Here is a 22,401-nt window from a genome sequence, read left to right on the forward strand (position 1 = left end):
CTCTGTTTTCGTCCATTGTTGTATTATTTGGTTGAAATTACTGTCTGTCACCACTGGAGGTCCCAGGCACTGGAACCGTTGCTGGGCAGGTGGGGGAGGGACGCTTTCTCCTGCATGCTTTCAGGGTTTTCTCCCTCTGCTCTTGCTATCTGCTCTCCTGGGGTGTTGGCTTGATGAGGTCACCACCCGCAAAAGCTTTTGCCCCTGTAGAGGGCTTTCCCTCTAGGCTGCAAGGAGGTTCCAGCCTCTGTGCACTCCATTGTGTGGCTGTGTGAGTCTCTCTGACATTTTTTGTGTTGTATTTGGATGTTCTCTGTTGGAATATGAATGTGTTTTTCGTTGTATGGTGGAGGGGAGAGATTACTGGGAAAACTCACCCCTCCATGTTGCTGACATCACTCCCATCATGGGGATTTTGATAGCAATTGCATTGGATCTATAGATCTCTTGGGCAGCATTGACATCTTAGCAATATTAAGTCTTCTGATCTAATGGGAATAATAGTATATTATTTTGGCTTTTGTGAAGATTCAAGATAGTGTTCATGGCAAGAGTTGAGCCATCAGTAAAATTAGTCCATCAGTACCACCCTTCTAACTTTGATTGTTTGATTGAATAAAGTATAATCAACCCATGAGTAAATTATTAACTTGGTAATGTGGTTTATTTTCTTTCACGGTAGATATCCCAGAGGAGGAAGCCAGATATTGGACCTACAAATTGGAGCAAATCAATGCCTTGGGAGCTGATAATGAGGTAGGAACTTCTTATTTGCAATATAAAGAGATGGGGAAAAGTCTTTTTATAGGACCCTTTAAGGTTGTCAGGGGAGGGACCCAGGAGCATGTTGAAGAATGAAAGAATTTAAACTACATTAAACAGAAAAGCAGCTAGAACATTGCCTGACATTTCGTTAGAAGGATCTATCTTCCACTGTTCCTATTCTTCCTGTTGTCTTCCAGAGGTGGCTGAATTAGTACTAGTGTGTTGGGGAAGGAGCTTTTACTAGAGAAACTGTCCCCTTGTTATGCAGATGAGCAGAGGCATGTCTTCTGCTTGTCTCCAGATTTTTGGATATATATCCTTATTTTTATGCTATTTTTAGGGATGTTTAACCTATTGCATTGCTTAGTTCTGCTGTCCTAACTTATCTGCAGAGATAAGTCTGGTGCTCAGAAGAGAACACAGTCCACTCAGTCTAGACCATTAGGAATGGGGAATGTTTTTATTATTGGTGATGGAGGGAAAAGATAAGTTTTTTTAACTTCTGGACGTGTTGGGCTCTTAGAAAATAGGTCTGATTATACGGTAGTGTTTGGAGTGCCAGGGGATATTTCAGTGGAAATGTCTGGTAAGCAACTTCATGAAAGAATCTGAAGTTCAGGGTTGGGTGACATGGGGAGCTATAGGCATAGAGTTTGGATTTATCAACTTATTGGAAGCATTTGACGTCAGAGGAATAGAAGAGCTTGCTCAGGTGGAGTGTATAGAAAGAATATTGAAGAAGAACAAGGGCAGACTTGGGACCGCCAAAGATAGAATAGGGAGGGTCAAAAGAGACTGAGAGCTGTCTGAAAGACAGTAGGAGAACCAGAAAAATGGTCATGAAACAAAGGAAAAAAGAGTTTTAAGGCAGAAATTCTCAATAGTATCGAGTGTTACCGAGAACAAAGAGGAGAAGAGTGATGAAATGGAGCCATTGGATTTGGCATTTAAGGACCAGTGTCCATAGATTAGTGCAGGAAGCCAAAATGAAGTGGTTTGATGAGAAGTAGTAGTTTGCTAGTGCTGCCATAATAAAGGACCATAAACTGAGTGGTTGCAACCACAGAAATTCATTCTTTCACAGTTCTCGAGGCTAGGATTCTGAAATCAAGGTGTTGGCAGGGTCAGTTCCTTCTAGAGACTTGACAAAGAAACTGTTCCATGCCTCTCCTCTCCCTTCTGGTGATTCCCAGCAGTCCTTGCCATTCTTTGGCTTGTGGACACATCATTCCTCTCTCTGCCTCCATTATCACACACCTCCCTTGTGTCTTTCTGTCCCAACAGTACGTTCTCTTCTCTTTGGGTGTCTGTACCCAAATTTCCATTAATCTTGTAAGGACACCATTCGTTGGGTTATTTTAAGACTGTAGTGACCCTATGTATGAATAAGGTCACATTCACTGTTAGTAGGGATTAGGACTTCAACATATCTTTTTTTGGGACACAATTTGGCCCACAGTGAGTTAAATCAAAGATGAAGAAATGGAATTTGAAACAAATGCAAATACTCCTTTCAGGGTTTTCCCTTACCTCACCTGATTCCTTAGTAGGTTTTATATTATTAAATTACATAACTTTTCTCATATCCACTGCAACACTCCAACTTTTCTTGGTTGAAAGCTCCAGTCTTTCTTCTCCCCTTGATAAATGTCACAATTTACTCTGTCCTTGTGTCCACTTTACCTTTTGTGGGTTTTCTTTTTTCCCCAAAGCCTTGCTTTGGAGTGGTATATAACCTTCCAAACTCCCATCTTCTTTATTTTCCTAGTAAAGAAACACATTGTACTTTTGATTTTACAGGCTTTACTGTGTCACTGTGCAGAATCACGTGAAGAGATTAAAGCACTAAAAAACCAAATGTAACATGCAAACATTACAGAATTTTACAAGTTCTAAAACTGATGGTTCTTGGTCTGTGGTTCTCAGCTCCCTCTGAGATTTTTGCTTTCTGTTTATATTCTAGAGCTCTCCCTTCTGCCATTCCTTCCTGTATCATCCTGTTGGTTTTCGTAAAACGGCTTTATTGAAATATAATTCACATGCCACACAGTTCACACATTTAAAGTGTACAATTTAGTAGCTTTTGGTATAGTCACAGAATTGTATATCTATCACCACAATTAATTTTAGAACAGTTTCATTACCCTGTAAGGAAACCTTGTGCCCTTAGCCATCACACTCCAATCCCCACATCCTCCTCAGTCCTAGGCAATCACTGATCTGCTTTCTATCTTTGTACATTGACGTATTCTGGAGATTGCATATAAATGCAATTATACAATATGTGGTCCTTTATGACTCTCTTCTTTCACTTAGGTTTTTCCTATATTGTAGTATTTATCTGTACTTCATTCTTTTTTATTTCTGAATAATATTGCACTGTATGGCTATACTGCATTTTATTTGCCCATTTATCAGTTGATGGATGATTGAGTTTCCACTTTTTGGCTATTATGGATAATGCTGCTATGAACTATTGTATTATTGAAATTTTCCATCATGCGAAATATACAGAATTACTCTTCCCTCTTTCTATGCTGGAGTATTTTAAGACCAATCTCAGATATCCGGTGGTCCACCTGTAAATACATACATACATTGGTATACATCTTTAAGAGATAATGCCTTAAAACAAAAATAACCACAATGCCTTTAATACATCAGATTTAACAATAATTTCTTAATGTCATCTAATGCCTAATGTGAGTTCAAATTTCCTTTATTGTCTCAAAGATGTCTTTTCACAGCTGATTTTTTCAATCCAGAATCCAAACAAGTTGTTCATATTTGGTTATTATGTCTCTTAAATCATGTTTATTCTATAACTGTTTCCCTTCCCCTCAATTGTTTTGTAGAATTCCACACATTTTGGATTTGGCTGATTATATCCCCAAGGTTTCCTTTGCCATCTTCCTCTATCCCTCTTACTTCCTTTAAACTGGAAATTATATGTAGTGTTTTGAGGACTAGGTTGAAATATAGATTGAAGTTTATTATTTTTTTTGGCTGGCACGTGGTGTCTTAACTCACTTCTAGTGATGTTAAAATTCAACAGGGGATTCATGTGGTGTCTGCCTGTTTCATCCATTATAAAGTTTTCCCACCAGCCTTTTACCTAATTGTTGTAGCAGTAAATAATAGTTGTTATTTTATAAAGGCCTGCTAAATGGTGATTTTCTAATTATATTACCCCTTCAACATTTATTTGCTGCGATTTGTCTGTAAGAAAGGACTTTTCTCTTACTGGTATTTGGTTCATTTGTAATAAAGTCTGTACTCATTTCAGATGAATGAGCTGTTGCCTAAGCAACTTCTCAAGGCAACCAATGAGTTGTTTTCTTGTTTTTTTAGTGGTGTATCATTATAAATTTATGGATTTTGATATATTTAATGTGTTTCAATCAATTGTAGTCATTATTCTTTTTGATAATAAAATCATCTCATCTTTGGTTAGTGGGAATTTCTTCAAGTAGGCCTCTGTGTCCTTTTTCTCTTGTCTGTTTTTATCATGAAAAAATTTAAAGCAGACGTAAAATACAGGGAATGGTAAAAATGGAGCCTGTACGCTTATCTTCCAGATACAGTAATTATTGAGATTTTGTCGTACTTTCTGTAAAATCATTTTAGAAACACAGTGTAGAGTCTTGTCTTTTTATCCTATGGTGTGTAACAGTTCCCGTACACAGCAGCCTCTTGGTTCCAGAAGCACTTGAGTCAAGGCGGGCTGGGGCTCTACCACTTCACAGAGCTGGATTGTGCCACCATTTCTTAATCTCCCCACTCAGGGACCATTCTGTTTTCACTATTACGAATGCATGCTGCAGTGGACCTCCCTGAGCCTGTGTCTGTGCTTATGTATGAGAGACTGTCTGGGTGTATACCTGGAAGTACAGGTGCTTAGTTGTGGGATATGCACTGTTCAACCTTATAGATATGGCTAAATTACTCTAAATTAATTGTACCAACTTATATTCCCATTTTCTTGCTTCTCTCTATCCTTACTGATACTTGACATTACCTGATTTGAAAGTTTTGCTAATCTAATAAATTTAGAGCCTTATTGTTTTAATTTGCGTTTCTCTCTTTATTGGTGACATTCATTCATCAGTAATTTATTCACCAAATAACTTATTGTGCACTATGTACCAGGGACTGTTGTAGGTGCTTGGTAAACATCAGAGGTTAAACAAAGATCCTGTCCTTATGGATCAAATAAAAGGAGACAGACAGTATGCAGGAAATATAATAAGTATAGTAAATGTTAGAAGGTGAGAAGTGCCACCTGGGGAAAACCTACTTTTCTTCATGCAGATTTTACACTTTTTTTTTTTAGATTTATTCCTAATTCTTTTGTGAATGATACATTTAAAAATTACATTTTCTAATAGGTCATTGCTAATATAAGGCAGTGCTTTGCTGCTCATTTTTTTTAGTATTGATCTTATTTAGCAAATTTTATTAGTTCTACTAGTTTAGAGATTCCCTTAGACTTTTCTCTGTAACTAGTTTTTGGATCTTTGCAGTTTTTGTCTCTTTCCAGTCCTTATGTTTTATGTTTTCAAGTGTTTGAGTGTTTTATACTGAGCAGACAGTACAGGGAGTTTCCCTATCAACTTCTTCTCTGCCTTCCCCCCAAGATTTCCCCTGTTATTAACATCTTACATTACTGTGGTATGTTTGTTACAATTAATGAACCAACGCTGATATATTATTAACTAAAAAGTTAATGTTTTATTTTGTTTTTATTATATTTAACTAAAAAGTAAAACTAAAAATCCATAGTTTTTTCAACTTTCCTTAGTTTTTACTTCATGCCCTTTTTCTGTTCCAGGATCCCATCTGGGACACTGTTACATTCAGTTGTCATGTCTCTTTAGCTCCTCTTAGCTGTGATATTTTCTCAGTTCTTGTTTCTCATGACCCCTTATTTTAAAAAATTTGTTGCATAAAACATACAGTGTAATTTTTAGTACTTGGAGTGACAGCAGGGAGCCTTATCATTTTCCTGCCTATAAGGGGAATGCTTCATAAATCTTAAAGTATGATGTTTGCTATAGATTTTGATAGATACTATATCAAATTAAGGAAATGCTATTTTCTTTCTGATTTTCTAAGAATTTTTGTCTTGAAAAAATAAGGAATTTTATCAAGGCTTTTCCTGCATTTAGTTAGATCACATAGTTTTTCTCCTTGTTATCTGTTTATTGTGGTGATTTACATGAGTAGATTTTCATGTATTGAACTGTTCTTCCATTTCAAACACACTTGGTCATGATATATGGACATTTTTATATCGACATAAATACATATGCACACATGTACATACATATTCACATGTCAATATTATAGCACTTATTTATGATGGATAAATAATATGATATGATGAATTTTGTTTGGTAATCTGTTTAGGATTTTTGCATTTATGTTCGTAAGTGAGATTGGCCTGTAATTTTCCTTTCTTATACTAGTTTTTCCTGTTTTTTTTGGGTACATAAACAGGCCTGGAAGAGATTCATTAAATATGTCTTCCAAAAATATCTATTGTTGTCTCAAGTCTGAATTCTTCTAGTTTAAGACTTAAAGTTTTAGGATTTCCTCACTGTTACGCGTATGTACTGCCTACAAAAATTATGATTTATAACAGTTATTATTTACAACCAAGTCCTTTTTTTTTGCTTTGGAGTGGGTTGCTTAAGAAGTTTTGAACATTTTTATGATTGACAGTTTTCTTAACACTATCATATCCTTTAGATTGTGCTTGACTTCTGATTATTCCCTGTTAGATGGAGTAATGGCAGTATGTACCTCTGATATTTGTATCATAATTTATTGCTTATAAAGTACTTTACATGTAAAAGTATATTTATACACAAAAAGTGTTTCGTATTTTGGATCCAATGACTTGAAATGCCCTTGCTCACTCACATTCCTGTGTAAGCCATCATTAACTTCTGTCTAGATTTTTGCAATAATTAGTCTGTTTCCCCTCTTGTTCCCTACAATGCATCTCACACAGCAGCCAGAGTGATTTTTAAAGTGTAATAGAGTCATATCCCTCTCGTGTTTAAAACACTAAACGGTTTCACAATACATTAGAATAAAATCCAAACTCCTTACCGTGATTTATAAACTCTCTTCCCTCAGTGCCTAGAACAAGGCCTCGCACACCTAGGTACTCAAGAAACACCTGCCGAGTGCATGGCTCATTCGCTGGCAGCATTAGCGAAGCTCTGACGTGCCAGGACCTCACAGCTTGTTGATAAGTGGCAGAGTCAGGATGAGAACTCCAGAGCTCATGTTTGCAAGTTGCCTGATGACCACATTATGTTTTTCTGATCCTCTGCTGGGCTCTCACAGAATCAAACTATTCTGCTTTCCAGACTCTATGTACTTGTGTTAACTTTTTTCTGCCTTTTTCTTGTTTTGCCTTTCCAAATCCTGCCCATCCTCAAGACTTGTACTTAATTCTGTCCCCCCCCCCCCACTTTTTTTTTGAGGAAGATTAGCCCTGAGCTAACTGCTGCCAATCCTCCTCTTTTTTTACTGAGGAAGACTGGCCCTGAGCTAACATCTGTGCCCATCTTCCTCTACTTTATATGTAGGACACCTGCCACAGCATGGCTTGCCAAACGGTGCCATGTCTGCACCCGGGATCTGAACCGGCGAACCCCAGGCCACCAAAGTGGAACTTGCGCACTTAACCGCTGTGCCACTGGGGTGGTCCCTGTTCCCTTTTATAGAACTTTTTTTTTTTAATGGTGTCACTACTCTCTTTTTTGCTGGTGATGGTGGTAGGTTGAGTTGGGGAAGTTAGAATATAAGTGGGAAGGGGACTCTACTAGGTACCAGATGTTGCATTACGTGCTTAAATAAGTAATTTCACTTACTTTCCACGTGACTTTGTAAGGTAAGAAGCACTATTACTTTTTTTAAAGATGAGAAAACTCAAGTCTCAGAGAGATTTTCAGTTCCATCACCCAAATGAGGAAATCTATACATTATCCACAAGAAAACTTACAGGAGTGAGTTTCTAAGTCCTCTGAAGCTCCTGTAAGGCTTCTAAGGTTAAGCCTTTTACAGCTACCTGGCAGAGCTGGAAGGATGCCCAGGTGCCCTTGGTCAGAACAGCCTCTCTGCTCTCTTGCTTTAGCCTGTGGCACTGGGCCAGTGTCATATCTGATAGTCTGGCCTGTGTGTCAGGATCCCGCAGGGAAAGCAGCAGCAGGATGATCTGTTTCTGTTCAATAAAAATTTGACTCCAGGGCCAGCCTGGTGGCGCAGCAGTTAAGTGCGCACGTTCTGCTTTGGCGGCCCGGGGTTTGCCGCTTCAGATTCCGGGTGCAGACATGGCACTGCTTGACAAGCCATGCTGTGGCAGGCGTCCCACATATAAAGTAGAGGAAGATGGGCATGGATGTGTTAGCTCAGGGCCGGTCTTGCTCAGCAAAAAGAGGAGGATTGGTGGCAGATGTTAGCTCAGGGCTAATCTTCCTCAAAAAAAAAAAAAAAGACTCCATTCAAATGCTAAAAATTTTTACAAATAGTTGTGATTTTTTTTCCTTTTTACCTGGGCTTCTTATTATATATATTTTTTTCCTCCTTTCTGCTTCTAGTATTCTGTTCAAGAAGAAAGCCAGAAGAAGCCATTGCCCACTGCTGCCACCCAGTGTTGTAAGTGAGAAACTTGTCTCTGAATCTCTTATTAATCACCGCTTTCTGTCAGTTCTCCAAACGTGGCTTATTTTGAGTTGCGGAGGGTGGAGATGTGGTGTGTGTAAACAGAGGATTTTCCAGAAGCACACCTATTCAGGCCCATACTTCTAATGGTATCTGCTCATTAGCTTTAGGAAGAGGTCTTCTGGTTGTGTGGCTGTAGGCAGGGCAATGGTATGCATCTTTTTTCTCCATTTGCCGACTTCTACCCCTGGAGGAATGATTTTTCCCGCTTTATTCCCATTTATCTGTTATTCTTCTTTAAGACCCAGTTTAAATGTGACCACCTTGGGAAGTCTTCCTGCTGTTTCCTCCTTCCGCCAAGCCTAGTTTAGGTGTCTCTCTTCTGCTTCCATAGTATCCTGAGGATACAGCCATCATATAATCTATCATATGTTATAATCTATGTATATTTCTGTGATAAGAACATGAAGTTTTTAAAATCATAGACATTTTTCTATTTTGTATTCCTAGCATCTGGCTCAGTACCTGATGTAAGTTTCAGTAATGTTTGATAAATGGTTAACTGAGTGAGAGAACTTGTCATTTCTCTTGAGATTAATTTATTCACACCACACAGGTTCCTTCTTGAAATGAGCCATGCATTGTTTGCTACCTTCTCAGTTTCCTCTCTAAACAGTTTGAGGAGGCACTAAAGGATTGACTCGGGGCCTCTTCTCTTCCTCTTTTTCACCCGTGGAGTGTGTGTGTGTGGTATTGTGCTTACTTTGTATTGCCTTAGTTTTTCTGACTCAAACGCCAAACTTATCAGCTGCAAGTTGAAAGTGCTGCTGATGGTGGTAGTAGTTACTGTAGTAATGCTAGTGATGATAAGAACCATAGCAGTTAACATATTTTGAGGTCTTACAGTATGCCAGATGCTGCTCTAATTGCAAAATGTACTAACTTGTTTGACCTTCACAGCAAGCCTGAGACATAGATTTTACCGTTGTCCTCATTTTCAGATGAGGAAGCTGAGGCATAACGAGATTGAGGGGCTGGCCTGGTCGCTCAGCAGTTAAGTGAGCACGTTCTGCTTTGGCGGCCCAGGGTTCAACGGTTCGGATCCAGGTGCAGACATGGCACCACTTGTCAAGCCATGCTGTGGCAGGCATCCCACATATAAAGCAGATGAAGATGGGCATGGATATTAGCTCAGGGCCAGTCTTCCTCAGCAAAAAAAAAAGAAAAAAGAAAAAAACAGGCAGCAGAGCAGATGTTAGCTCAGGGCTAATCTTCCTCAAAAAAAGAAAAAAGAGATTGAGTAATTTGCCACAAATCACATAGGCAGTAAGTGGTGAAGTAAATATTCAAACACAGACACCCTGACTCTGTAGCCCGTGCTTTGAACCACTATGTTAAACTGCTTCTTTCATGTTCTTTCTCAGAAGGAAAACTTCCAGTCATGGCTGTAAATGCATCAATTGCCTTCTGTTTTATATGCTGCTTTCCTGGTAAAAGTAAGACCAATAGCAGAGGTCAACATTTTGTTTTTAATTTAGAGAAAACTTGCTATTTTTCATATGATTTATTACTAACTACATCACTTCTCAGCCTTTTGGCTAAGATCATGTATATTACTAACTTTTTTTTTTTTTTGCCATTTAGGACCTAGAATCTATCAAACATTTAGGGTCATAGGAGACCATAAGAATCTGTATTGAAGACTAGGTTGTGAATTTAAGTTGATAGTCCTTTTCAAAACTCACTGTAAGAGCTAATTTTGACCTTTTCAATCTTCTAAACATTTTTCCAGGACTGCTAATGAGAAGTAAAATGGAATGATTGAGATTTCACTTCTCATTCCTTTCTGGGTCCATTTGATGAAATGCAGTTGAAGTGACTAAAGAGAAAATGCCAAGAGGGCAGGAGGAAGTAAAAGGCCATAAATAATTAGCAAGTTTATAAATTTTCACACATTTTTCTTGTTTACCGACTAATTTATTTTTCTATGAATAGCCAGTTCTTATCTTTTGAGTGCTCTCTCATATGCTTTTATTTTGAAAAATTTTAAGCTTATAGAAAAGTTGAAAGAACTGTATAATGAGCAGCCATTTACCTTTTACTGGATTCAAGATTAACATTTTGCCACATTGCTCATCCTTCTCCCCTCTTCTTCCCCTCCTCAGTACCTCTCTTTCATATCTCTATCTCTGTCTCTATATACATGTACACAAAAATGCACACAATGTATTTTCTCGATCATTTGAATATAAGCTTCATGCTTCATGACGCATCAGTGTGTATCTCCTAAGAGCTAGGACAGTCTGCATAATCAAAATACCATTTTCAGAATCAAGAATTTAACATTAGTGCAATAATATTTCCTAATATGCAGTCTATATTGAGAATTCCCCAATTGTCCCCAAATATTTTTATAGCTGTTCCCTCCCCACTGTATGATCTAATCAGTAATAACACTTTTTATTTGGTTTTCCTGACTCTTTAATCGCCCGTTTAATAAAACAAAAATCCTTGTCTTTTTTTGGTTATTTATGATACTGGTATTTTCTTTTTCAGTTAGAAAAACATTTTATTATAGTGTGTAGTACAGATAGGAGTGTGCATTAATTGGTACAGGTTTCTGGGAAGCGGTTTGGCAACATGTACCAAGAGCCTTTAAAATATTCATAGTCTTTGATTCAGCATTGGAACTTCTGGAAATTTATCGTAAGTAAGAAGCAAATAAAAATTTTGTATAAAGGTGTTCATTGCAAAATTATTTAAATAGCGAAATTTTAAAATGACTTAATAGTTAAACAACAGTAAATGGTAATAGTCATAAGATTGAATAGCATGCATTTAATTAAAATTATGCTTTGAATAATATGGGAAATTTTCATGAAAATTTAGGTGAAAACTATACAAAACTCTCTGTATATGTGTGTATGTTTATATATAAATACATACATACATATATAATTTAAGATTTATTGTCATGGACTGAATTGCATACACCCCAAATTCATATGATGAAGCCCTAGCCCCCAATTTGACTCTATTTGGAATAGGGCCTGTGAGGAGGTGATAAAATGTTAAATGAGATCATAAGAATGAGCCTAATCTGATAGGGTTAATGCTCTTAGAAGAAAGAGACAACAGAGCTCTGTGTGTGAGGACACAGCAAAAAAGTAGCTGTCTGTAAGCCAGGAAGAAAGCCTTCATCAGGACCTGAATTGGCTGGCACATTGATCTTGGACTTTCCAGCCTCTAAAGCTATGGGATACAAATTTCTCTTGTTTAATCCACCCAGTCTGGTATTTTGTTATGGCAGCTTGAGTAGACTAATGCAGATTTTGGTATTGAGAGGTGGGGTTATAACCCTCCAGGACCAGTTCAACTGACCCCATCTCTTATCAGCAAGTGATTAAGAGTTGCCCCGTTGCCTAGTGGTTAAGTTTGGTGTGCTCCACTTTGGCAGCCTAGGTTCAGTTTCCAGGTGTGAACCTACACCACTTGTCGGCAGCCATGCTGTGGTGGTGACCCACATACAAAATAGAGGAAGATTGGTGTAGATGTTAGCTCAGGGAAAATCTTCCTCAGCAAATAAAAACAAAAAGACCAAAGAGAATTGCCTTTCAGAAAATTTGCCAAGTTGTGTAGCCAGAGCATGCACAAAAGAAGAAATCTTTTTTCCCCCCCCTTTTTTGGAGGAAGATTAACCCTGAGCTAACATCTGCTGCCAATCCTCCTCATTTTTGCTGAGGAAGCCTGGCCCTGAGCTAACATCTGTGCCCATCTTTCTCTACTTTATATGTGGGATGCCTGCTTCAGCATGGCTTGACAAGCAGTGCTTAGGTCTGCACCTGGGATCCTAACCAGTGAACCCCGGGCTGCCAAAGCGAAACGTGTGAATTTAACTGCTATGCCACCCGGCTGGCCACAAAAGAAGAAATCTTGACCTGAAATGACCACGAAACCAAAGATTCTCCTCCCCCTGGAACCAAATGGCTGAGACATGGCTGAAACTTATAAGTCAGACTGTTGTTAGCAGCAAGGGGTCCCTCATTCAGGAAGATCCAATGTTAAAATTGTTTCCCCACCTCATCATAAATGTTTGGAAGCCCACCAGTAAAAACCTGTCCCACTAGTGTTTCCGTGTGGTAGCCTCTTCCTTTAAATTTTGCCCCAAATTCTGAATCATGGAGACAGATCTGAGGGCACATACCCACTGTCTCCCTGCAGATTGATCTCACAAAATAAAGCCGATCTCTTTTCCCAAAGTCTAATGCTGTAGTTAACTGGCTTTTTTTTCTTCTTCTTCTTTTTTTTTTTTGAGGAAGATTAGCCCTGAGCTAACTGCTGCCAATCCTCGTCTTTTTTTGCTGAGGAAGGCTGGCCCTGAGCTCACATCCATGTCCATCTTCCTCTACTTTATATGTGGGACGCCTACCACAGCATGGCTTGCCAAGTGGTGCCATGTCTGCACCCGGGATCCAAAGCAGAACATGTGTACTTAACCGCTGCGCCACCAGACCAGCCCCTTAACTGGCTTTTTTATGCGCATTGACTAAGAGACTCCAATTTTGTGCAGTAACAGGGTGCTTCAGTAACAAATACCTGAGAATGTGGAAGTGGCTTAGGAACGGGGTGATGGGCAAAGGCTGGATGAATTTCGAGGTGTATACTAGAAAAAGCTGAGATTGCTGTGAAGGGTCTGTGGGAGAAATATGGATGTTAAAGGCCGTTCTGGAGAAGTCTCAGACGGAAATGAGGAACAGTGTATTGGAAGCTGGAGGAAAGACAGTTCTTGTTATAGAGTGGCAATGAACTTGGCTGAATTGTTCGACTGTTTTGTGAAAGATAGAATTTGCAAAAGATCAAATTAGGTATTTATTTAGCAGACGAGATTTCTAATCGAAGTAACGAAGGTGTGGCTTGGATCTTCCTTACTGCTTATCATAAAATGTGAGAGAAGAGAGTTTAACAAGGAATTATTAAGCAAAAAGGAACCAGAACTTGGAGATTTGGAAAATTCTTAGCCTGTCCATGTTGTAAAAAGTGAGAAAGCTTGTCCTGAAGAGAACACTAAATAGATCATGGGTATGACTCATGGGCTTAATCAGCCATCTCAGCAGAAGCCAGGAATAGAGATGGGATTATATGAGCAGAGACATTGCCAATTTCAGCTAAAGAGGAGAGAGAAAGAGGGCCAGAACGAAGGGACGCTGTTGGACTTCTTGGATTCTACAGGACCAGACCGTAGAGTTATTTGGCTATAAACATGTGCTGTTCTTGAGGGAAAGGAGGAATGACTCGGAAGATGATTCAGTGACTGTCACGACTTCCACTCCCAGCACAGGCCCACAGGGCAAGGCTGTTCTCTTCCGTTTCAGAGGGAGGCCACTACAGGGAGCCATGGGAACAAGGCACCATGCAGAGCGGTGGGGGTGACGCTGCCACCACTGTCGACCTGGAAGGTGGGACGTCGAACCAAAGAACATTAGTCTCCAGCCATAAGATCTAATGGAATTTGCCTCGCTAGGCTTTGGACTTCCTTGGGACCTGTCACCTCTTCTTTCCTGTTTCTCCTTTGTGGAATGGGAACGTCTCTCTTATGCTTGTCCCACCATTGTATTTTGGAAACACATAACTTATCTGGGTTCACAGGTTCACAGGTGGAGAGGAATTTTGCTCAGGATGAATCATACCTGAAGTCTCACTCATAACCAATTTAGTTGGTATTTATTTATTTACTTATTTATTTATTATTATTATTATTTCTTAAAGATTTATTATAACTTACAATTTTCATCAAAACCAACACAATCAGGATTTTAACCTGTACCAAGGTATTAAACGATTATATTAAAACCATTAGTAAAAAATACTACACCCATTTAGATTCCAAGAAAATTATTTGTAGAAATATTTGAGGGGGCTTTACTAACATTAGGGGGACTGGCAGGCCAATCGTGTAATTACTGAAAACATTTTATGACTATATAGTGACATTTGATTAGCTTTGCCTATGTAATAGGGAATCTTAATGATAAGTTTCCAGAACTGGCTACTTAGTTTCTTAATAGAGAACATTAACTACAGATTTTAACATTCACCTCCTTTGCCAAGGTATACAGATTTAGACTTTGGTGATGACTAAAGTATGCCTACAAAACTGATGTTGCTGCAAATGTAGTAGGAGTTTGGTTACATCAGGCAGCAAAACTGTAGGGGCTACACTTTACCTTGACAAAGAAAAAATAAGAGGTTTACTAAAAACAGTACACCCCTTGTGCCAGGAAGAAAACTTCTACAGATGTTTAAAGGAAAATTCGAAACTACATTAGTCTATCAAGCAGAGATGTCAAATATGCTACCATTTAACCATTACTTAAGAGAGCAGCATGTCCGCCGTGCCTTAAAATACATACTTGTACTTTTGAAAGAAGTTTGGAGCTTCAAAAAGTTTGGACCACTCTGCCTTACTCAGCAAAATTTCATCTGTGATAGCAAGACCTTGTTTAAACTCTTCAACCGTGACCATCCGTGTTGAAACGGACACATCGTACGTGGAGTTCTGTTGTGGTTATGCTGGTGTAATTATAGGCATAAGATGGTAGCTATCACTGGGGTTTACCCTTGGGTCCCATACAGGCAAATTAAGATTGCATTCTTCAGGCTGTTTCAATAGCACTCGATTTGGCCATTCCCATTTAGACAATACCAAGAAAAATTTATGTACAAGACTTGATGCTATTGCATTTGGACAAAGCTGGCAAGTTCTTGCTACTAGCATAGCCCAGGAAACACCACTGAGGAAACCTAATACATTGGAATAGATGTGGCATTTGGCCCACAGTTTGATAGCTCTCAAGGTTAACCTGAAGTTGTCAATGTTTGGTAATGGATGTAAAATTTCATCGGTTACCCTGCAACTGTTAAGACTTCTTATGCATCTTATATCTAAATTTTTAAGCAGACTGTCATCTCTTAAGTCCAAGTCTTCTGGAATAGTCCGCAGTGCTAATCTTGCAAACAAAATATCAATCTGTAACTGGTACAAATGCCTCTTCAACAGCTCTTAAATCTTTTACTTCTTCCTGTAATTTCAACGTATCATAGAATGAGGTGAAAAAGTCACTTCGATCGACATGTCTTGGTGCAACACACAATGCATCAATATCAGCACCTTTTGTATGTACTCCTAATCTGTAGGATCCAAACGTAAAAATTTTTCCTCCAACATTTTCAATTACAGATTGTGGAAGATTCTTACTTTCACTGATTTCTCGTATCCACTCTTTTACCAGGTTATTTAATTTTCCCAAAATTAAAATCCTGCTCTGCAGTTCCTCTTCCTCTTCAAAAACCCCAAACGGCTTCAGAATCTCAATGAGTTTCTGTCTAAGCAGGCAGTCAGTCTCCTTGGGGGCTGCTAAGCTGATAGGAGAGGTAATGCCATAATGCTTCTGTGGCGGCTGTGTGTGTTGTGATCCCTGCGTTGTAACTGGAAACGGCATCATCTCCTGCGCTGGCACCGCCCAGTCACTACCCGCACCCCCCACAACTGCTGCCACTCTAGGCATGATCCACTGAGGCGGGAGGAAGGTGCGACCTGCCTCAGCCCTGGGTCCAACCCCACTCCCGCTCCCGCCACTTTAAGCGCTTCTCCTCCTTCCCCTTCGTCCTAACATGGCGTCCCTTAGTTGATATTTAAATGAGACTTTGGACTCTCCATGTTAAAGTTGATGGTGGAGTGAATTAAGACTTTTGGGGCTGATGGGATGGAATGAATGCATTTTGCATGCAATAAGGATGTGAATTTTGGGGAGCCAGAGGCAGAATGCTATGGGCTGAGTTGTGTCTCCCTAAAACTCGTGTGTTGAAGCCCTAAACTCTGCAGTGTGATTATATTTGGTGCTAGAGCCTGTGAGGGGATATTAAAGGTTAAATGAGGTCATAAGGGTGGGGCCCTAATCGCATAGGGCTGGTGCCCTTTTAAAAAGAGGAAGAGACACCAGAGCTCTCTCTGCTGTGTGAGGGCACAGTGAGAAGGTGGCTGTTTCTAGCTAGGAAAGGGCTCTCATCAGAAACTGAGCCCTGCCAGAACCTTGGTCTTTGACTTTCCAGCCTCCAGAAACTGAGAGAAAATAAATTTTTGTTGTTTAAGCCACCTAGTCTCTGGTATTTTGTCGTGGCAGCCTGAGCAGACTAATACACCTATGTGAATGTATCTGTACAATTATGGGGAAGATATCTGGAAAAAGAAACAACAAAATATTAACCGAATTTGTCTCTGGTATGTGGGATTATGACTTTTTAACCCCCTCTTTGCATCTTTTTTTTTAAATTAAGATTATGATAGTTAACAACCTTGTGAAATTACAGTTGTACATTATCGTTAGTCATGTTGTAGGTGCACCACTTCACCCTTTGTGCCCTCCTCCCACTCCCCCTTTCCCCTGGTAACCACTGATCAGTTCTCTTTGTCTATATGTTAACTACCACCTATGAGTGGAATCATACAGAGTTCGTCTTTCTCTGCCTGGCTTATTTCACTCAACATTAATACCCTCAAGGTCCATCCATGGTGTTGTGAATGGGACGATTTTGTTCTTTTTTATGGCTGAGTAGTATTCCATTGTATATATATACCACATCTTCTTTATCCAATCATCAATTGCTGGGCACTTAGGTTGGTTCCATGTTTTGGCTATTGTGAATAATGCTGTGATGAACATAGGGGTGCATGGGACTTTTGGAATTGCTGATTTCAGGTTCTTAGGATAGATACCCAGTAGTGGATGGCTGGTTCATAAGGTATTTCTATTTTTAACGTTTTGAGGAATCTCCATACTGTTTTCCATAGTGGCTGCACCAGTTTGCATTCCCACCAACAGTGGATGAGGGTTGCTTTTTCTGCACAGCCTCTCCAACATTTGTCACTCTTGGTTTTGGATATTTTTGCCATTCTAACAGGTGTAAGGTGATATCTTAGTGTAGTTTTGATTTGCATTTCCCTGATGATCAGTGATGATGAGCATCTTTTCATGTGTCTATTGGCCATCCGTATATCTTCTTTGGAGAAATGTCTGTTCATGTCCTCTGCTCATTTTTTGATCGGGTTGTTTGATCTTTTGTTGTTGAGCTGTGTGAGTTCTTTATATATTATGGAGATTAACCCTTTGTCAGATAAGTAACTTGTAAATATTTTTCCCCAATTAGTGGGCTGTTTTTTTGTTTCAATCCTGTTTTCCCTTGCCTTGAAGAAGCTCTTTAGTCTGATGAAGTCCGGTTTGTTTATTCTTTCTATTGTTTCCCTTGTCTGAGAAGACATGGTGTCCAAAAAGATCCTTTTGAAACTGATGTCAAAGAGTGTACTGCCTATATTCTCTTCTAGAAGACGTATTGTTTCAGGCCTAATTTTTAGGTCTTTGATTCATTTTGAGTTTATTTTTGTGAATGGTGAAAAAGAATGGTCAATTTTCATTCTTTTACATGTGGCTGTCCAGTTTTCCCAGCACCATTTGTTGAAGAGACTTTCTTTTCTCCATTGTAGGCCCTCAGCTCCTTTGTCAAAGATTAGCTGTCCATAGATGTGTGGTTTTGTTTCTGGGCTTTCAATTCTGTTCCATTGATCTGTGCACCTGTTTTTGTACCAGTATCATGCTGTTTTGATTACTGTAGCTTTGTAGTATGCTTTGAAGTCAGGGATTGTGGTGCCTCCAGCTTTGTTCTTCTTTCTCAGGATTGCTTTAGCAATTTGGGGACTTTTATTGCCCCATATGAATTTTAGGATTCTTTGTTCAATTTCTGTAAAGAATGTCATTGGGATTCTGATTGGGATAGCGTTGAATCTGTAGATTGCTTTAGGTAGTATGGACATTTTAACTATGTTTATTCTTCCCGTCCATGTGCATGGAATGTCTTTCCATCTCTTTATGTCGTCATCAATTTCTTTCAAGAAAGTCTTGTAGTTTTTGTTGTATAGATCTTTGACTTGCTTGGTTACATTTATCCCAAGGTATTTTATTCTTTTTGTTGCCATCATGAAAGGGATTGAATTCTTGAGTTCTTTTTCTGTTAGTTCATTGTTAGCGTCTAGAAATGCTACTGATTTATGTATGTTGATTTTATACCCTGCAACTTTGCTGTAGCTGTTGATTGTTTCTAATAGTTTTCCTATGGATTCTTTGGAGTTTTCTACATATAAGATCATGTCGTCTGCAAACAGCGAGAGTTTTACTTCTTCAGTGCCTATTTGGATTCCTTTTATTTCTTTTTCCTGCCGAATTCCTCTGGCCAACACCTGCAGTACTATGTTGAATAAGAGTGGTGAAAGTGGGCACCCTTGTCTTCTTCCTGTTCTCAGAGGATGGGTTTCAGTTTTTGTCCACTGAGTGTGATGTTGGCTGTGGTTTTGTCATATATGACCTTTATTATGTTGAGGTACTTTCCTTCTATACCTATTTTATTGAGGGTTTTTATCGTAAATGGATGATGGATCTTGGCGAATGCTTTCTCTGCATCTATTGAGATGATCGTGTGGTTTTTGTTTCTCCTTTTGTTAATGTAGTGTATCACGTTGATTAACTTGCGGATGTTGAACCATCCCTGTGTCCCTGGTATAAATCCCACTTGATCATGGTGTATAGTCTTTTTGATGTATTGCTGTATTCGGTTTGCCAAAATTTTGTTGAGGACTTTTGCATCTATGTTCATCAGTGATATTGGCCTGTAGTTCTCCTTCTTTGTGTTGTCCTTGTCAGGTTTGGGGATCAGGGCGATGTTGGCTTCATAGAATGTTTTAGGGAGTCCTCCATCTTCCTCAATTTTCTGGAATAGGTTGAGAAGGATAGGTATTAAATCTTCTTTGAATGTTTGGTAGAATTCTCCAGAGAAGCCATCTGGTCCTGGACTCTTATTTTTGGGGGAGGTTTTTGATTACTGTTTCTATTTCTTTACTTGTGATTGGTCTATTCAGATTCTCTGTTTCTTCCTGATTCAGTTTGGGGAGGTTGTAAGAGTCTAGGAATTTATCCATTTCTTCTAGGTTGTTCAATTTGTTGCCATATAGTTTTTCTTAGTATTCTCTTACGATCCTTTGTATTTCTTCGGTATCTGTTGTGATTTCTGCTCTCTCATTTCTAATTTTGTTTATTTGAGACTTCTCTCTTTTTTTCTTAGTGAGTCTGGCTGTTTGTCGATTTTGTTAATTTTTTCGAAGAACCTACTCTTTGTTTCATTGATCCTTTCTGCTGTCTTTTTTGTTTTAATATCGTTTATTTCTGCTCTAATTTTTATTATTTACCTCCTTCTACTGACTTTGGTCTTTGTTTATTATTCTTTTTCTAATTCTGTTAGGTGTTGTTTTAGGTTGTTTATGTAAGATTTTTCTTGCGTGTTGAGGTGAACCTGTATTGCAATGAATTTCCCTCTTAGGACTGCTTTTGCTGTGTCCCAAATAAGTTGGTATGGAGTGTTTTCATTTTCATTTGTCTCCAGATGATATTTGATTTCTTCTTTAATTTCTTCAATAACCCATTGTTTGTTCAGTAGCATGTTGTTTAGTCTCCACATTTTTGCCTCTTTCCCAGCTTTATTCTTGTAGTTGATTTCTAGTTTCATAGCATTATGATCTGAAAAGATGCTCGATATTATTTCAACCCTGTTGAATTTATTGATGCTTGCTTTGTTTCCCAAGATAAGGTCTGTCCTTGGGAATGTTCCATGAGCACTTGAGAAGAATGTGTAACCTGCTGTTTTGGGATGAAGTGTTCTATATATATCTATTAAGTCCATCTGGTCTAATTTTTCATTTAATTCTATAATTTCCTTGTTGATTTTCTGTCTGGATGATCTATCCATTGTTATTAATGGGGTGTTGAGGTCCCCTAGTATTATTGTATTGTTGTTGATGTCTCGTTTTAGTTTTGTTAATAGCTGCTTTACAAATTGTGGTGCTCCTGTGTAGGGTGTGCATATATTTATAAGTGTTATGTCATCTTGGTGGAGTGTCCCTTTTATCATTATATACTGCCCCCTTTGTCTTTCTTTATCTGGTTTGCTTTGAAGTCTACTTTGTCTGATATAAGTATGGCAACACTTGCTTTCTTTTGTTCATTATTAGCTTGGAGTATTGTTTTCCATCCCTTCACTCTGAGTCTGTGTTTGTCTTTGGGGCTGAGGTGTGTTTCCTGGAGGCAGCATATTGTTGGATCTTGTTCTTTGATCCATCCTGCCACTATGTGTCTTTTGATTGGAGAGTTCAATCCATTTACATTTAGAGTGAATATTGAAACGTGGGTTCCTACTGCTGCCATTTTATCACTTGTTTTCCGGTTCTTTTATATTTCCTTTGTACTTCTTGTCCCATGATTTTTGAATTCCTAATTCAGGTAGGTAAATTTCTGTATTGGCTTTCTTCTTCTTTGTAATTTGTGTCTTTATTCTTGTTATTTGTTTAGTGGTTACCAGGTGGTTTGTATAACACATCTCATAGATGAGATAGTCCTTTTTCTGATAACCTCTTATTTCTTTAAATTAAAACCTTCCATCCCTTTTCTCTTCCCCTTCTAGGTTGTTATTGTCAGATTTTCTGTTTTTCCCTCTTCCTTCTTGTGTTGTGAGTTTGTGGTTAAAATGACAAGGTTATATTTATTCTTGGTGTTTCCCTTCCGTTTATCTTTTTATTTTTATTTCTCTATCGTACTTGAAGGATATTTTCGCTGGGTAGAGTATTCTTGGCTGCAGGTTTTTGTCCTTCAGAGTTTTGAATATATCATTTCATTCTCTTCTAACCTGTAACGTATCTCCTGAGAAATCTGTTGATAGCCTTATGCAGGTTCCTTTGTAGGTCATTTTCTTCTGCCTGGCTGCTGTTAGTATTTTCTCTTTGTCGTTGACTTTTGCTAGCTTCACTACTATATGCCTTGAGGTTGGTCTTCTTACATTGATAAAGTTTGGAGATAAAGATTGGCTTCTGTCACATGAAATTCCATCTCTGTCCCCAAGTTTGGAAAGTTCTCAGCCATTATTTCTTTGAACAGGCCTTCTGTCCACTTCTCCTTCTCCTCTCCCTCTGGTATACCTATAATGCTTATGTTGCATCTCCTAATTGAGTCAGATAATTCTTGGAGAGTTTCTTCATTTGTATTTAGTCTTAGTTCTCTCTCCTCCTCTGCCTGTGGCATTTCTATTTTCCTATCCTCCAGATTGCTAATTCTGTCCTCCATATTATCGGCCCTACTGTTCAGAGAGTCCAGATTTTTTTTAATCTCCTCCATTATGTTCTTCATCTCCAGTATTTCTGTTTGGTTCTTCTTTATAGTATCAAGCTCTTTTGTGACATAGCTCCTGAACTCATTGAGTTGTCTATCTGAATTCTCTTTTAACTCATTGAGTTTTTTAATAATAGCTGTTTTGAATTCATCGTCATTTAGGTTATAGATTTCATTGTCTTTGGGATTGTTTTCTGGGTACTTGTCATTTTCCTTCTGTTCTGGACAGTTAGTGTATTTTTTCATACTGCTTGATGGTGTGGATTTGTGCCTCTGCATAGAGATAGAGTTTAGTTACTACTTCCACTTGTTTCAACTGGTGTGGGGTGAGCAGCTGTTGAGACTGCACCGACCAGGAACCCTGTCAGCTGTTACTGACTGGACCTGGGCCCCTCCTCATAGTCACAGTGCTTCTGTGGGGTCCCTCCTCAGTTGTGGGGGCAATCGCAAGGGGGCCTCATTCTGCTGGTGCCTACTGTTGCAGACCACCTAGACGCGCTCCCTCCTTGGGGTCCACAGCGGTGTTATGGGCTTTCCCAGCAGCGGGAGCAGGATCACCTGTAATCACAGCTCTGTCACTGTCAGAGCCCACAAGATCTCACTTGTCCACTATTGGTCCCAGCAGAGCTATGGGTATCTTCTGCAGTCTGTGGTTAGCTCACCTAGCTGTGCTACTTTCACAGCAGGGCCTTCCAGCCTT

The 22,401-nt window shown here is 39.0% G+C and overlaps 1 protein-coding gene and 1 pseudogene across 28 annotated transcripts in view; one reads left to right on the top strand and one right to left on the bottom strand.

Annotated features, from left to right (window-relative positions):
* The window catches only part of UNC13B (unc-13 homolog B), a 210,584-nt gene that overhangs the window by 57,844 nt on the left and 130,339 nt on the right, over window positions 1-22,401 (top strand). For 24 of the 28 annotated variants that reach the window (XM_070595596.1, XM_070595585.1, XM_070595584.1 and 21 more), the window contains 2 exons: window positions 683-756; window positions 8,379-8,436. In XM_070595596.1, coding sequence (XP_070451697.1) covers window positions 683-756; window positions 8,379-8,436 — 132 coding nt within the window. The remainder of the gene's footprint in view (window positions 1-682; window positions 757-8,378; window positions 8,437-22,401) is intronic. The other 4 variants (XM_070595602.1, XM_070595601.1, XM_070595605.1 and 1 more) reach the window with 1 other exon arrangement.
* Window positions 14,860-16,019, bottom strand: LOC103541954 (poly(A) polymerase alpha pseudogene; annotated as a pseudogene).

The sequence above is a fragment of the Equus przewalskii genome, chromosome 26 (assembly GCF_037783145.1).
Source record: "Equus przewalskii isolate Varuska chromosome 26, EquPr2, whole genome shotgun sequence".
NCBI lineage: Eukaryota > Metazoa > Chordata > Mammalia > Perissodactyla > Equidae > Equus > Equus przewalskii.